The 12,793-nt window shown below is 39.8% G+C and overlaps 1 protein-coding gene across 1 annotated transcript in view; it reads right to left on the bottom strand.

The window, feature by feature from the left end:
• Nucleotides 1-12,793, bottom strand: part of LOC102446906 (histone deacetylase 5) — a 186,707-nt gene that overhangs the window by 162,221 nt on the left and 11,693 nt on the right. The window contains exon 2 of the mRNA XM_089776668.1: nucleotides 4,615-4,722. Within this exon, the coding sequence (XP_089632794.1) occupies nucleotides 4,615-4,671 (57 nt within the window). The 5' untranslated portion in view covers nucleotides 4,672-4,722. The remainder of the gene's footprint in view (nucleotides 1-4,614; nucleotides 4,723-12,793) is intronic.

Genomic DNA, 12,793 nt, shown 5'->3' on the forward strand with positions numbered 1-12,793 from the left:
TTTGAAATAGTTTCTTGGTGTCAACATGGCCTTGCATAATATCATTGATTTTATGGTGCTAATTCCCTCAATATGGCAAGCACTATAACAAACACGCATACACGCGCTTCTGAATAAACAGTAAAGGGCTTTGGTTCAGTTTAACCGGATGTTCAAGATAGTATCAGACCTTATCATCTTTTAACTTATTTAGCCTTTTTCTTGAGTGTTCTTGCACATAATTGCCTTTTAACCTATGGAAACTTTTAAAACAATAGAGATTAACCAGACAAAATCCACCTGTTCTTCACAGTTTATTGCAGATGTCTCCTCTGTTTCATATTTTCAAATTAAAAATATATGGGGCTTATGTGTTTCTTACACAGAAAAAGAACTGCCATAGCCAATGTTGACATTTTTAATTGTTATGAAAAATAAAATGAAGATAAATCATTATTTTGAGTACTGTGCTTAAAATAATTAATCCTGTCTTACAGCAATACTTAATAGGGATATTGGAAACTGCAGAAAACAATATCAGAAATACTCCTGTAGATTCTAAAGGCCCAGTTTCCAATCTTACTGACACTGAGTAGTACTTAATTGCAAAAGGCCCCCTACTGCAGAATTAGTTCCAAATTAAACAGCCCCTTTCTTCAGCTACCTTAGCTCAAGAATTAACTTTATCATAGCTATTATTTTTTGTCAATGGAAAGGTATGAAGGTAGCCAAAGAAATCCAGGGCACATTACATAACTGGGAAAGACACTGAGGGCATGTCTGCGCTGGAAAGTTATTTCAAAATAACTAAATTTGACTTCAAAATAGCGTGTCCCCACTATGGAGAAGCCTCGACATTAATCCGAGACAGGATGTGCTACCTCAACTTAGAGCCTCAGGAAGCACTGGGAAATAACTAGTTCAAATTACGCTGGGGAGTAGTTATTTCGAAATTGGGGCACAGGAGCATCCACAATAATGCTATTTTGAAATAACTATTTCAAAATTAACATTATTCCTTGAGGAAAGCAGGAGTATCGATTTCGAAATAAGCGGCCCATTATTTCAAAATAATGGGCTTGATACTGTGGACGCTCTGCTTATAAATTTGACCTAAGGAGGGTTATTTTGAAATAATGCCCTGGAGTAGACCAGGGCTAAGAGATTGCATTTTCTCAAGACAATGTCTAGTAAAATTAATATTGCAGCATGAAAAAGATATTTCAAGAATACAATTATGAGCAGTGTGTAAACATGACCAATTATAGTATTCATTTACTTATTAATCTATACCTGTAAGTTAATTTTATAGCCTGAAAAGCATTACTAATGAATAAGCACTGACAATAAATCATCATGATAAAAAATTTTATTTTAAAAAGTTACCATTATTAGTAATGATAATTTGGTAATCGCTAAACAAATACCAAATACACAAACTCTACCACAGAAAGCAATTTATAGCTAATGATGAGATTCTGTGCTGTTTCTCTAACAGGTTTAGCAGGGCTGCTCCAGGTACTGGTGAAGTGACTATCTCTACACAGCCATCAAGAGTTTTGATTGAAGCATATATAGCTATACCTGAGCTAGCTTTGGTCTAGCTACAGGCTGAACCTTAGAAATCCGGGATTCTTTGGTCTGGCAACATCCGTGGTCCAGTAGGACCATGGATGTTGCTGGATCAGAGAGCACCGGTGCCGGGGAGTGTGAACTCCATCCTTGGGAGCCCTGGTCAGGCAGGGGAGAAGTGGGGCCATGCGGTTGGGGAGCTCCATCACCAGGGAGCTCTGGCTAGGCAGGGCAGTAGTGGCACCAGTGAGCCCTTGTCCCCAGGGGGAGAAACAGGACCGCGGAGGCTGGGGAGTTCATGCCACGTGGAGCAGCAACGGGATTGGTGAGCGGCAAAAGCAGGACAGCCAACAAGCCCTAGGAACTCCCATCCCAGGAGGGGATCCCTGGTTGGGTGGGGGAGAAGCAGTCATGGCAGCTGGGAAGCTTCATCCAGGGGAGCTCCAGCAAGCTGGAGCCCAGTGGCAGTAGAGCCAGAGTGGAGCCAACTGCAGGGAGGGGGCGTGTACTGGGAGGTGAGTGGCAGGGGACCTCAGCAAATCCGGCAAATTCCCTCATTCGGGACGGGTCAGCTCCAAAGGGTGCCAGACAAGGGAGGTCCAACCTATAACAAATGGCAGCATGGACAGTAGCCTGGGCTATCTGCCTGAGTATGTACCAGAATTAAGGATAAGTAACAGTTAATTTACTAGTCAAGTAGTCGATGGAATTTCCACATTCCTCCTTTGAAATGTACAAGAGCCCCTGAAGGAGGAATGCAGAACTCTGTGTGCAGCCCAGGCCAGCGGAAAGTCTCGCTGACTCTGGGGTGAATTCGGCGTTTCAGCTTTGAAATGTACAAGTCTCCAGCATGGGCTCCCGCGCATTTCAAAGCAGTAACACAGCATGGAGCCCGGGGTCTGAGCAGGACACAGAGTCCTCTGCTGACCCTGGGCTCCATGCTGCACTGCCAATTTGAAATGCCACACGGAGCCAGGGTCAGCTGGGGTATGTCTACACTAGCCCCCTAGTTCAAACTAGGGAGGCTAATGTAGGCATTCAAAGGCGCAAATGAAGCCCGGGATTTAAATATCCCGGGCTTTATTTGCATCTTCCCGTCCGGGCATCATTTTTAAATCCCTTTAGTCCGAACTAATTGCCCGTGGCTACATGCGGCAGTCAAACGTTAACTCGAACTAAATCCTTAGTTCGAGTTAACTGTTACACCTCATTCCACAAGAGCATATGTTAATTCAGTACATCTAAGATACAGACTTCATCAGTAGAGCTCCTAACAACTGCCTTTTGCATCTCTCAATCAAATGTATGACAATAATTTGAGTACCTGAATTCTAGACAAATTCAAGATCTCCTTAACTTCTACTGAAAAAGTAAATAGCAGGCTAGCATTGGACTTAAAATATTGACTTGTAGGCTGCTGCCACTTCAGTAGCAACTGAGATCTTACAGTGGCTGATGCTTTATTATTATCAGCCATTCATTATATAGAGATGATCAACCAACGACACGCACAGTGTGAAAGGCCCCATAAATCCATAGAGATAAGCAATAAAGGTCTTGCAGCAGATCCTGGTCACGTCGACTGCACATAAAACATATCTGATTATTCTTATCTAGTCCTCCTTTTAAACTATGTTAAATTCTGCAGAGCAACTTACAAAGATAAAAATTTGATAAAATCCCTACAGGTCCCTCATTGGTCCCTCTGACCAGGAACAATACACTGTAACTATACTAAACACAGTACTAAACAGGCCCAGTTTTCAAACTTCTATGCATAAAGGCCTGACATTTAGCCAGGAGAATTACTCTTCAACTTGAGTAGAGGGCTTCACAATATGGACATATATTAAGATGCCCTGATTCTTCATTTGTTGCTTCAAATCATTAATACTTGTTTGTTTATTTATTTATTTATGTATTTATATAATCAGATCACATAGGAGCCAGGAACTAAGCACTGTACAACCACAGAACAAAAGATCATATGCTGCCCCAATGAATTTACACTCTAAGTAGAAGATAAAAGACAACAGATGGGTACAGACAGATTGACAGGCGAGTACAAGGAAACAATCAGACAATAATAAAAATGTAAGCATCTAAACAGCAATGTACAGGTGGGAAATTGAGCTAAAAAGTACTATACTTAACTGAACTATGCTATTTAAGGTACAACTGTAATCCTAACTGAAGTAACATTGAGATGAAAGACACAAAGGAAATTCACCATAATTTAATTTCAACTTATATTGTTGGTTCTGAAATATTTATCTCCTACCTAGACTTTGGTTACAAGACTAAACCCACCAGTATTTGGACAAGAAAATGTACACACAGTTGCATTAAGAAGCCATGTTAGCTCCAGCAATGTTTATTGGGGTAATTTTGCATTCAAGCTACACATGGTGTACCTTAAATAAAGGTGTTAAAATACCAAATAAAATGTCAAAGTCTGTCACGTCTGGAGCTTTTATAAATTGTTTAGACTGGGGATAATTTGGGTTTGTACATCATTCTTTTCAGATCATGTAGAAAAGAGAAAAATAAGGTGAGAGAAGAAGAACAATGAAGCATAGTCTGTTTGAAGTTGTTTCATGGAAAGGCATACTCTGGATCGTTACCTTCCTAATCAACAATTTACCTATTCCTCCATAACTTGCAAATCCACTAGTTACCTTTCCTCTCACTGGGTGGTATTCTGAGGTTACACATACTACTCAGTAATCATATTAAAAATCACTTCAAAGGGGAATTCCACAACTTGCCAGATATGCACATACTATGAGTAATTTTAACTTGGACTGTAGCTCTCTAATTGCCTGTGTTCTTAAAAAAAAAAGAAGTACTGCAGTATACTGACAGCAAAGCTTTCCCTTGTGGACAGAAGGCTTTGAGTAATAAAATCCGCCAACTACCTAGCAGAGTATTTAGATTACCACACCTTAGTGACCGTCTTTCCCACTCTCCCCTCTTCCACCCTCACCACAACTCCAGAAAAATAACATCTCTCTTTCAGCTTCTTCCCTCATTTTCCCACACACCATGCAACCCAGACCTCACCTTCAGCTCTCCAGAGGCTACTTTGGAAGCCAGTTCGATGACACAGCCAACAGCCATGCGTGCAGCGCCGGACGAATGCAGCTCATTCCAAATGGTGTCACTGTCCACCTGAGCAAACAGTCAGCAGAGAAAGGGGGAGGGGGAGAAAGCGAGAGAGAAAGGGAGAGAGGGAGAGACGGAGAGAGTATAAGAGAAAACAAATCAGTGAGGGAGGGCTGGCAGGGTGACAGCCAATGTACAATAACATTAGTCTTCCGCCTTGGCCAGCTGAAAAGGCCTTCTGGACATGGCTTTGCTTATACTTTTTCTCTACACTGACTTCTCCAATGGAAACACATTCCTGTCATGCCTCACTGCCATTCCCTGTTTAGATTTCTCATTACAAACAGCATTACATAGGCCGGATATGGCCTAGTTACAGGCCCGTTAGACCCCAGACCCCAGTATTAGATACAGTATAAGTTGAGGTCCCTTATTTATACATGAAAATTAGTTTTGGAAGTGTTGGGACAAAGAATTTAAAATAAATTTGTGACTAGTGGCATTAGGAAAGCAAAACTTGTGCTATTAAGAAATCAGTAGCCCATATTCTATGCAAGATGACAGCTACAGTTCATATTCCTTAAATAAATGGAAGGAAAAATTTAGATTTACTGAGAACACTCAATGAAGCCATTTAAAAATTTAAAAAACTAAAATAATAAATCAGATAAAGAGAAGAATCCTCAGGATAATTCCACAGTTTTACAATCCCAATCCTATTTTCTATATGGTACTTTGGTAGGATCTGACTAGTGGAAAATAGAAATATAATAAAATAGTTTGCTAGATTTCTGAATGCAAACTATATATCTTATTTGATTCATGCCTTAGACAGGAGCAAAATGAAGAGATACAATGTGATAAATTAATCTCTGGTGCAATTCCACTGAATATGATGCAGTTACATCAGGGATGAATTTGTTCCAGTATTATTTTTGCTACTAGCATTTAATTAAAGATAAACAGGATTATTGACTCTACAAATCATTTTCTACCATAAGTATTAAATGGGAACCTGACAGGTATTAAAAAAACTAGGAAATACAGCAGAGATGAGATAGCATAGAACTTCAGTAAATATGCTTTAAAATTTATACTTATGAAATATTCTGTTTCAATAATCTATTAAGTGCACTTGCAAAAGTAATGAATGTAAAGGAGAATCACTACTAATGCATCAAAAATGCTGAAGGGCTGGATTTACATTGTAGGATTTCATACCAACCAGGCACACAATTATAAAATACTTGAATCTGGCAAATATGCAGTCTTCTTTAGAAAGTACCTTTAAATGGGAAAAATATCACATAAGACGATTATGAAAAGAAAAAAAAGCTTTAGAAATACAGATTCTAGATGGCAGATTCTATTTTTATCATTTCCAAGTGCACTGAGACATGCTTTTAATTTGAATGAGCAGCTTCTGTTCTTAATTTCTAAAAGACAAATCAGGTAATTGAAAGTAGATGCAACTGTTACTTGACTCTGGAATTCCTCAGGAATTCTCTGGTTAGTCAATGAAAATAGAAAGAAGTTTGTTCTTGTATACACCTGTCAAATGTCTTCATCACTGATGTTAAATTACAATTAAATTTCAAACTATCACAATTATCTAATTTTCCAGTGTATTGGGCCTGATCCCCCTTTCTCTTTCACCAGTTTACATTGGTGAACACACTGACTTCAACTGGGTTAGTCCACAGTCTCATCAATCTGTGAGGAAAATTACAGCCTTTGAAAGTAAAAACTGGCATATCCTAATAAGGCTTAGAATAATAATGATATATTGTATTTTCATCAAAGTATGTCAAAGAGCTGTAGCAACATGAATCAAGTCTTAACATGAATTAAGTAAGGCTAGGTCTTCACTGGGGGTAAGTTTGAATTAAGATACGCAACTCCAGCTATGTTAATTACATAGTTTAAGGCAAAGTATCTTAAATTGTGTTTTGGCGCTGTCCACACAGCAAGAAATCAATGGGAGTACATGCTCCCATCGACTTCCCTTATTTCTCATGAGGAGCAAGACTACCAGTGTCGATGGGAATGCTCTGTCAATTTGAACTAGCATGTCTTCACTATACCTGCTCATTTCAATCACAGAAGATTGGCTGCACCAGGTTTGATCTTCTCTGCAGTGTATACAAACCCCAAATAATGATTTATTATGCTTCTCTTACAGATGGGTAAAATTAAGTTTTAAGGAATTAAGTAGCTTTTCCAGGGCTACACAGTAAGTCAATGGGTAACTCATGGAATAAAGCCAACAAACACTAAAAGCCCAAACACTTTATTCATTAGACTATACTCCTGTGGCCTTTGACGCTAATGGTTCACATGAAGCAGCTGCCATCCAAATTTATTTTAAATCAAAAAAGGAAAAAATAGAAGATATTTGTTAAACTACTTTAACCAAAACACATTACAGTATGAAAAACACAGTACTGTACTAATAGAAGGGTTAAAAGGAACCACTTTCCTACCATGTGCATGGCTAGCAAATGAAGGCTAAAACCCAAAGCAATGGTTGAGGAAAATGATTCAGCTGCAGTTCAATGTGCCAAGGTACAAACAATCAGGGAGTCTGCCGCCTTGGAGGGGCTATGATTCATTTCCAGAGTTGCTTGTTGAGTCAAAAACTGTAACCACAGTTAGTGAATGCATCCGCCCTTCAAAATGAACATGTGAAGGGGTTTAGGCTAGCAGCAGAAGACTGTTCCTGTTGTCCAGACTATTGATTGTGTTAACTATTTTCTGTGTTCTACCATGGGAGAGGAAAATGAATTGGAACAACAAGGGCTGAATATATATCACTGGATGTTTCCCTATGAGTTCTTGAACAATTTGAACCTAATTTTAAAGGGACTTGAGATAACAGTGGGCAATTAAAAAACAAAACAGCATGTCTCAAGGTTTTTAAAAATATGACCAACAGAGAGCATATGGAAAATTCAACACGTTCAGACGTGAGTTTGGGATGGCAAATATCATGAATTTTGATCTCCCAAAGCAGCAAGCGAACACTTCAAGCTACAGAACTGTACGTGCTGCAAAAAGGGTACAAGAAAACTAATTCATACATGTAAAAGGAATGATCAACATGGGAAAAAAAGCATTACATGTTACACCTTAAAATTAAATTCTGGAGTTCATACTCCTGCAAATCTCTACTGAACTCTGTGATGGGCTATACCAACCCAGCACTGGCCTGAGAGGGGTTAACCAGGCTTGCTGGGCTGAGAAGGCCCCTCCCCCACAGCACTGCAGGGCATGCTCCAACTGCAGACGCAGTATAAAGACCAGAGAAGTGGCTCAGTTGGGGTTGACCACAGGAGGGGAAGGAGCTCCTGCCAGAACATAGGAGCAGCTGCACACTCTGGCCCAGCCACAGCAGCCACCACCGCATCAGCTGCCGTCACAGCTGCCGCCGTAACAGTCACCACCGCTGCATCAGCAGCAGACACCATCGCAGACATAGCAGCATCAGCTACCCCGGCCAGTGGACTGGGGTAAGAAGCAGCACAGGGTGGGGAGCATGAGGCCTTCCAGCAGATTCAGCATGTTTCGAGTGGATTCTCCCCCGAGCTAGTGGAGGGAACCACCAACCACTGACAGGGCCCTGGGCTGGGGCCCAGTGGAAAGGGAGGGCCCGAGCCCCCCATCTCCCACCTCTCTTGACCCCCAGAGGGGGGAGTCAATCTAACGCAGTGTAAACTCGGCTACTGGGCCTCACTTCTCCACCGATCGGGGTGAGATAGACTCAGCCAGTGGGCCCTGCAGACAGGGGCTCTATAGACTTAGCTACTGGGCTTTATTGCCCCGCAGACTGGGGTGTGATAGTCTAGGCCACTGAGCCATAACACCCAGCCCACAGAGGCAATAGTCAAGATTAGATTCCGAGGTAAGGCGCCTGGCCTCCCAGGGGGGATGGGTTACCCATCCCATGACAAACTCTTCCTTGAGAAATAACTAAAGAAGATCTTGGCCCATAAAATTTAACTCCTAATGTAAGGAATGGAATGGATCTAGGGAAGGGCTCTAATTCATCCCTCAGCCAGTGCAAAATTATTTCTGTATTTTTACTAGTGTATTGTCTTACATAGTTTTAAATAACTCAGGGTATGTCTACACTACCCCGCTAGTTCGAACTAGCGGGGTAATGTATGCATACCGCACTTGCTAATGAAGCCCGGGATTTGAATTTCCCGGGCTTCATTAGCATAAGCGGGGAGCCGCCATTTTTAAATCCCCGCTGCTTCGAACCCCGTGTAGCGCGGCTACACGGGGCTCGAACTAGGTAGTTCGGACTAGGGTCCTATTCCGAACTACCGTTACTCCTCGTGAAACGAGGAGTACCGGTAGTTCGGAATAGGCACCCTAGTCCGAACTACCTAGTTCGAGCCCCGTGTAGCCGCGCTACACGGGGTTCGAAGCAGCGGGGATTTAAAAATGGCGGCTCCCCGCTTATGCTAATGAAGCCCGGGAAATTCAAATCCCGGGCTTCATTAGCAAGTGCGGTATGCATACATTACCCCGCTAGTTCGAACTAGGAGGGTAGTGTAGACATACCCCCATTTTCTTGGGTTCGAGACATTTTCTTAGATGCAGTTTACTCAATAGTTTATTCAGCTGTATGATTTTGAACTACTACAAAGTAAAGAGGCAAACATGTTAAAGTAATGTCTGTTAGCCTTATAATGGCTATATCTATACTACAGTGAGGGTCAAGGCTCTGAGATCAATCCACTGGCAGTTGATTTAGTGGGTCTCATGAAGATCTGCCAAATCCACTGCTGATTGCTCTGTAGTCGACCCCTGTAAAGAGGCAAACATGTTAAAGTAATGTCTGTTAGTCTTATAATGGCTATATCTATACTACAGTGAGAATCAAGGCTCTGAGATCAATCAACTGGCAGATCAACTCATAAAGATCTGCCAAATCCACTGCTGATTGCTCTGTAGTCGACCCCTGTACTTTACGCCCAATGAGAAAAGTTAGATAAGTCATCTGGAGAATTTCTTGATTGTATTTGAGTTTCTCTCTCTCTCTCTCTCTCTCTCTCTCTCTCTCACACACACACACACACACACACACACACACACACACACACACACACACACAAGCTATATTATTCACACTGCATACTATAGGTCAACTTTCTGCAGTAGTATAGATATAGGCTAGACTTCACTTTTTAACTGCAATACACTAGGACGTAAAAGAAAGCAGATGGTGGTAACTTCTTGATTATTCACCATGGACCAAATTCAGATGTGTCATAAATGGGCAAGACCCAGCACAACCCAGTGTCAGAATGTAAATTTATGTGTGTTGCTACTGTAAGAAATTGGAGAGAAAAGAGAAAGTTGTAGTAGAAAAAGCAGCCAGAATGTAAGAAGTGGGAAATTTCTTTTTCTTTTATGCACTTCTTGTTTATTTTTCCTGTTCCATTATGTAGTTCATAATCTGAAAGAGGTATTTGAGGAAAACCAATTCTGACTAAAGTGAAGGAAAATATTTACAAATATTTTGTCTTCACAAAGAAATGATTATTTAGGAAACTACTCATAAGAAAATTCTCAAATACAATCATCTGAAATATTTAAAACTACACAAATGATGTTTAAATATTGTACTGGATGTTCTCTAAAAACAAGAAGACAACCAATGTTAAAGTCCGGCCAGATATACAAGACCAATTTTTGTTTGCCTTACCTATACAAGATGAATACGATAGGACAACTTATATGAATACAGGGAGCAATATTTGACCCTTTGTGTATTCTATCATTATTTCCTATCTATCTCAGGTCTACATTAAGGACTAGCTATATATTTAGTGCATAACACTTTTGCTAAAGATGTTATAGTTTCTGAATCACTGCTTTATGGAAAAGTCCCAGAGAATTTAATAGAAAGTGATGCCTTTTCCATAGGTTTTTTGGACCATGCTATATAATTTAATATAAAATGTTATCCTTGTTAGATATTCCTACAGAATAATTTAAATAAAGCTTTGTATAATTTAGCATTTTAGACTAACTTCAATTGGTTTCTAGCACAGGATCCTTTTACTTTACTACCTATTAAATTGTGGTGGTTTTTTTTTCCTGTAAGGAACAATTGCGTTGGATGTTTTGAAAATTAGCCTACAGCATTCAGTATCTTGACAGAACAAAATATACATAAAACTAAAAGAGGTTTTAAAAGGATTTGAAGTTCTAAAAATTCAGTGTTAAAATACAACTATAGTCAGTGTTCTGGCATCAACGTTCTTATCATTTATGCATCCTATCAAAGAATAAAATCATCTGACACAACACTATGAGCCAGAAAACGCAACCCCAATCTGAACAATTACATTTGTTAAGGCCGTTATGAATTTACTTCCTTCAGAGTTTTCTGAATGTACACTACATGTTGCAGGCTCTTTAAAGCACATCAATCAACCATTGGCATGTGTAGCAACAGTAATACTTTGTAAAGCTGCAAATGATAGAAAGTAAATGATAAAATGATAGAAAGTATTTTTGAAGTGGATGCAGTAGTATTAAAAAAGGAAGAAAGAATGATCTAAATGAAAAGGGGAACTTGATAACATGTATTTATCATTATCAATTTATATCTGAAACTTTGAGGCTTAACAACAAAAACCCAAAAGCAAGCAATCAAACAAACCTCACAGCAACACAATGGTCCAGTTTATAGGGTGCTTATCACAACAGCAAGACTGGGATATTCTGTGTTAGGTTAGATTGGTTAGTTGCTGAAAATTGCTGTTACTACTATAAATTACTACCAGATGCACTGTGTGGAAGGAGGGTACAGAGGTTAGGGAAGATACATCTGAGAAAGACAGGGAGAAACTCTTTAAGTTAATGGATTTTTAAATAACAAAAACTGAAATACAATATGCCATAATATAGTAAATATATACTCCTATTTGGATGCCTGGACCCTATCTGAGGGATGGGAAAAGTGATGAAAAAATCTAAAAACAGTTAACATTTTTCTTTCAACTTTTCTATCATCTCTCTCTCCTCCCCATCACGTACCCCAGCCCCCACCACTCACTCTGTTCCAAATTCTCTCCCTCCTTAAGAGGGTCCTTTAAACATCCTGGCATCAATTTTATTCTATGGGCATCTGGAATCCAGATTTTTTGTACATAATATAACAATACAAGTGTATTCCATCCAGTTATCAGAGAGAGGCAGGTGTTCTAAAGTTTATCTTGTTCTGTGAAACAAAGCTCAATCTCAAATTCACATGTAGCAATAACTGGTAAATAACACAAGAGAAAAGCAATGACCAGAGTCATTCTTTAGTTTTCATACTTACAAGATCTGTAGGTTCTTCTGATTCCTCTCACTAGTCTGAGTTGGAGGGGCACCACTGTAACTGAACATTATTCTTCAAAAATGAGAGTGCTTGAATTATCTACACTTGAATTAACCCCTTTTAAATTAGCCTAGAGCAGTCACACTACAAAACCAACACTCAAGCAGTTCAGAGCAGCTGTGTCCCTAGCTTGAGTTTCAAGTGCCACCAATTCCAGCCATTTGTGTGTGCAGAGGAGTTGGGTTAAGAGGTAACACTTGAGTTACACCTTGAGCTAAAACTGCAATGAAGGCAAATTTTAGATTTCAAATGCAAAGAACTAGAATATTTGCCCATGCCCTGTGACTCCTAATGCATCTCTCTCTCTCTCTTACAAACACACATACTTTAAATTAAAATGTATTCAACTCCCACAGTAAGATCTTGTGATTTCCAATTGCCAAATATTAGTAGAAGTAATGATACACTAAATATCTCATCCTATGTGTGATTCACTGTACAATAGCTGCCATTCAAAAGTCAAAATTTGCGAAGTGTCACCAAACAGTACTATCAGAGGGAATGCCTGCACTACAGTGTTATTTCAAAATATCTTATTTCGAAATAGTTATTTCAAAATAGCTTATTTCAAAATAACGTGTCTACACACAAAATGCATTTTGAAATAGCATTTTGCTATTTCGAAATAGCACTTCCACACTGAGTGGACTCTGAATCGCATTTAAGGCTGGCCAGAACCAGTTCCGGCAGGGCACCAGGTCAGGACTTACTGTGTGGGGCTGCTGCCTGAGGCTA

This window comes from Pelodiscus sinensis, chromosome 2 (genome assembly GCF_052426305.1).
Source record: "Pelodiscus sinensis isolate ZL-2025 chromosome 2, ASM5242630v1, whole genome shotgun sequence".
NCBI lineage: Eukaryota > Metazoa > Chordata > Testudines > Trionychidae > Pelodiscus > Pelodiscus sinensis.